At 36.7% G+C, this 5,000-nt stretch overlaps 1 protein-coding gene across 6 annotated transcripts in view; it reads left to right on the forward strand.

The window, feature by feature from the left end:
- Znf521 (zinc finger protein 521) overlaps positions 1–5,000 on the forward strand; it is a 270,157-nt gene that overhangs the window by 169,189 nt on the left and 95,968 nt on the right. For 4 of the 6 annotated variants that reach the window (XM_078030228.1, XM_078030223.1, XM_078030227.1 and 1 more), the window contains one exon: positions 4,726–4,794. The exons of the other annotated variants lie outside the window; for them this stretch is intronic. In XM_078030228.1, coding sequence (XP_077886354.1) covers positions 4,726–4,794 — 69 coding nt within the window. The remainder of the gene's footprint in view (positions 1–4,725; positions 4,795–5,000) is intronic. 6 annotated transcript variants of the gene reach the window in all.

Below are 5,000 nucleotides of genomic sequence, written 5' to 3' on the forward strand. Positions count from 1 at the left end.
TTATTGAATCTGGTAAATTTGGAAAAGAGTACCAGAAATATTTTGCAATGAGATTTTTGTACAAACCATTTGCGTGGTACTTCAGTTACAAGGTGTAAAAAGATGTAAGGAAAAAGCACCATGCAGCTTCAGTTCCTTGGGATTTTTATTCACGCAGCTCTAACAGGATATGTGCTTAATAGTAGGGGATTTTATATATGCAGGTCTGTATTGCGTGCTGCATCCTTGAGTAAGCTTCATAATTCATGTTCAAAGCTTGGTTCAGATGACTATGTAACCCAAAAGAGATAGTTGAGACTTTAGGGGAAGATTTAGGAGTAAACAGGATATGCTTCTACTCAAAATGGAAATGGGAAATAAAGGAACTCTCTTTTCCATTTGTATTTGAAATTTTTGTTTAGCATGTCAGCTTTCTACGCATTCTTTTTCTTGACTTATCTACTCTAAAATGTGTTTACTAATGTCTATCACCACAGTACCTGGATGCTTAGGTACTAAAACATGCTTTAAGAATGCAATTCGAACACTGATAAATCAGGTCTGTTTAGCTCTGGGGAAGGAAAAGCTAAGTGGGATTTAGTGGAAGGGAATAATATTCCTAAAAGGAAATCAGTTTGATGCCAGTAAGCTTTTTTGAAGTAGAAACTAATTTGAAAGCATAGAGGTCATGACTATAATGGAGGACTAGACTAGACTATCACCTATTGGCAATTTGAGGGCTTAAACACCGTAGATGGATTATGGAATAGCTTGCCAAAGTCTGCAATGGAAATAAGTTCCAGGACCTCGATGAATTTTTGGAAAGTAGGGTTTTAGAACCACAAGAAGAATTTTTGAAACCAATCCTAGGAGGCATGAGAAATGAATGTCCATTATAATTTCAGGTCTTAATGGATATGGTTTTACCCACAAACTTCACATGTTCTGATGTATCTTTATTTCTACTCTCTTAGTTTGAATTTGCATACCAGGAAAAATTAATATTTCAATTAGATAATAACACATATACCCTTCAACTTGCTACCATTTACTTCCTTGCCCCTTCCCCCCAAAAATAACTGTAGGAATCATATCATATGGTGTATGTCAACTTCTATTCTGCAATACTGAAGGTAAGTAAAGAATATAGTACGACTTGTTACAGAGAGACAGATAAACGTTTTTATTTCATGTGGAAAGTTTAAGGGTGGCAGCTTGACAGTAAATTTCATCAAAATCTACCCTGCCAGAATGCCAACATTGTTCTTCATTCATTTTAGCATAAGGTTTAATTATTTGCTGATTTTTAATACCAGTCAGTCATTCTTAGCATCATTGAATTAACTCTGAACCCTATATCAGTAAAGAGCCTTATGTTGCCCCATTTTATTGTAACAGTGCAATACAGATTAAAATTGCATCTGTTAAGATGATATTGTGTATTTGGATTTCAGCAGACAGAAGCACAATATTCTCATGAATATAACAGTTGGAGCCAATAACCTGTAACCAAGCACATACTTTTTCTATTGCAAAATCTGAACTAGTAAGGATTATGTTCTGGAAAAGATTATGAATCTGTCACCACTAATCTAATCTTTATATAATGGCTTTGTAAACAATTAGAGACTAAAGATCATTACTTCTCTTGCTCTGATTCTCATCATCACACGTATTTGATATTTCATAACTTTCTTTTGTTCCATCAGCACGTGCATTATAAAGTGTATAACATTAATAAATAGAGGCATAATGAATGTGACTAATTGATTTTGGCAGTCAAAGACTGGCATACCTTTTATACAATGGGGAATCCAATCAAAGAAGCTGAACTGACATTGAGAGCAAGTCTTCGATGCAGTAACGGTTTCTAATTTGGGTGGTGTGTGAAGGGAGTAGAATGCAGTCATTCATCGCAACTCGCCACTTAGGTTTTTTGTTGTTTCTTTGTAACCCTCATTGATAAGATTCTCATTCCCCTACAAGGAAATTTGATGGTTTGAAATACATATTCCACAGCACAACTCCAAGTGTAATTGTTTTAAGGTGTCTGACCAAAGTAGGTAAACAAGAGGCCAGCATCTTTCCCCTATGTTTTTGTCCACTCTAGCCATATGGTTATGCCCTTGACTTTTTAATATTGGAATCAGGCTGTCCCAACAAAAATAATCCATCTGTAGTAGCTGACTTATTTGGAGACAAAACAAGCTTATTAACTTGTAAGCACAAATACCAAAGTACAGCTCCTATTAGATGTTAGTGAAAAATTAATTCTCTGAAACTCCAAGGGGAAAGTAGCCTTGGGTTGTATGATCATTTTTACCTATAAAAATGTGAATGGCCTTCAGAACCAATTTTTCCTGCTTTTTAAAATCTTTGAATACTAAATTATATTATATGGTTGAAATTTAATAGTGGACATAAGATCAAATTGGGTGTCACCGAAGCATTAATCAACGAAGTGTCATTACAGATAGTTAACAGCTTGTGCGTTAAGTTTAGTTATTCGAAACCAGAGATAGTGTGTACCAACAAACTCATCACTTAGTGTAGGCAAAGCTGATTTAGAAGGCATGAAGAATGACTGTTGTTAAGAACTAAAATTTATATTAAAAATAACTTTTGGCTTTGCAGTCTGGCTCCGCTGAAGGACAGAAATGATGTGTTTGGCTGCAATTAGGAAAAACTCTAATGGGAAGTCAAGTCATTTCCAAGCACGGTGCAATTGATTTTCCACCAATCAGAATAGGGAATGAGATGTTCTAAGTCTATTATTAAATTATTTATGAAGTCATATTAAATCTGGTCATTAGTTCTGGCATTTCAGGTTTAGTGAAGGTTTTTCAATCACTATGATAACAGGAGTAAGAAAGATGCTATTGTGACTTAGGCATTGAATGCCACCTTTGATTGTTGCAATTAAATGAGATAAGTGATTTTTTCTTTAGAAAACAAAAACTTCTTCCGTTAACATTTATATCTTTTTTTTTTTTTTTTTTGGTACCAGGGTCACTCAACCACTGAGCCACATCCCCAGCCCTATTTTGTATTTTATTTAGAGATAGGGACTCACTGAGTTACTTAGTGCCTCGCTGTTGCTAAGGCTGGCTTTGAACTTGAGATCTTCCTGTCTCAGCCTCCCAGGTTCCTGGGATTACAGATATGCACCACCACACCCGGCTGACATTTGTATCTTCACTGAGCTACTGCTTGTCCTACTGACCAAGGACTTTTGTTAGAACTTCAAAAATTAGAATAATGTTCACTGTAAAGATTGCACCCTAATCAGTATTTGTTGAATCATTAATAACTTAGTTGCATGGTGACATATTTTAAGTCTCCTTCAGAAAAAAACCCTAATATGATGCAAAAGTATTTTATGATTGTAATCTACATGACTCATATACACCGAGGAGGATTTATAAGGACTTTATTAGTGGATTGATATTAACCTTTGGCTCTCTTATTCCTTAAAAAAAAAAAAAAAAAACTACCAGTCCAGTTACCTTAAACATATTCTATCTCTCCACTTACTGTTCTTCACATTCATTCTGTGCCCATAGAGAAACTTTAGGAGAATTTCATAAATTGTAGACTCTAATTTATGCTACAGATTGTAATTTATTTAAAATGTAAGAGATACCATTTAACAATCTTAGATGAATCTTTGAACTCCTTTGATCCTTGGGTTTCCTTTATTTTATAAAGTCAAGGGACTGGATTTAAGCCTTTTAAACTGTTTTTTTTTTATATCTTTAAAGAATGGCAAAAGAAAGACAATCTCAACATGAAAACTGCTTTGCTCATGAAAACTCTCATTTTATGAATGACATGAGATTCTAGGCCTATACTAGGCCAGGATGGCTGCAGTTCTATGAGGAGAACTAGCTGTCTCCCCTCTGCAAGTCTCTTTGTCTGTCTGGGTCACTTGCTTCATCTGTCAAATGTGGCTTGAAAATACCAGTGCTATGCACTTTCACACCACTGTCATGAAGATAAATTGAGAAGACATGTTAAAGTTACTTAAAAACTATCATACAATAGGAAAATGTTAACTGCCTCCCCCCCAAAAATGTATATTTTTCAAACTACTCTGGACACCATAGAAACTAGTGGGGCTAAATTTAAGTTGACCTTTTTGTTACAGGAATAGTTAGACTGTTAAAAGCAATTGCCAAACCACCTCAAGAAGGAAAGCAAAGTACATATTCTGCCTGTGGAATTATAATATAGTGCCAGGAAAATCTAGGAGTAATCATTATGGAAACTATTACCTGTTAGAGCTCCTCTTTCTCTCCCTCCCTCCCACATATGAAACACACACACACACACACACACACACACACACACCATTCACAGAAGCCAATCTGTGTAGGACCAAGCGATTCTGTTTGTATACTGCCATCCTATCCTGTAAACTGCAACTGTGTTTAGACTAGGACGGGAGAAACACTAACTCTTATTCCTAGCCTGCTCCCACTTGCTTTCGATCCCTTCATGTTGCTGTAGATGCAAGATGGCATATGTGTTGAGGAGGGCAGGACACATGCCTGGAAGATAACTCAAGGAATTGGCTTAGTCCTTCCGGCTAGGAATCACAAGTGGAGGGAATGCGTTCTTATGGTATTTAGCAGTAGCTCACGCAATTTAGTGACGTTGGCAGGTTTCAACTCTTTTTTTTTTTTTCCGGGGTGGGGGGTGGATAATTTTATAGACATTTAACTCTCTTCTCCCCTTCCTCCCCAGATTTAAAAGCAAGGTTTCGCTGTTGTCTGTTGTGGACTGCTTTTTGTTGGGAAGTCTGTGCCTCTCCTGGTATGTGTTTGGGACCGGGTGCACACTACACCTTTTCAGTTCCACAGGGATAGGACCAGATGGAAGAATTTGATTATCTAGCAGTAGAGGACCAACTGTTCAGTTGGATACAGAACCGGGAGAAAAGGGTTGAAGAGATCTAAAATGGCTGTCGTATGTGGAGCCAACAGTTTCCAAAGGGAACCAGGCAGGCACTGAGGTGTAGT

This window comes from Ictidomys tridecemlineatus, chromosome 13 (genome assembly GCF_052094955.1).
Source record: "Ictidomys tridecemlineatus isolate mIctTri1 chromosome 13, mIctTri1.hap1, whole genome shotgun sequence".
Lineage (NCBI taxonomy): Eukaryota > Metazoa > Chordata > Mammalia > Rodentia > Sciuridae > Ictidomys > Ictidomys tridecemlineatus.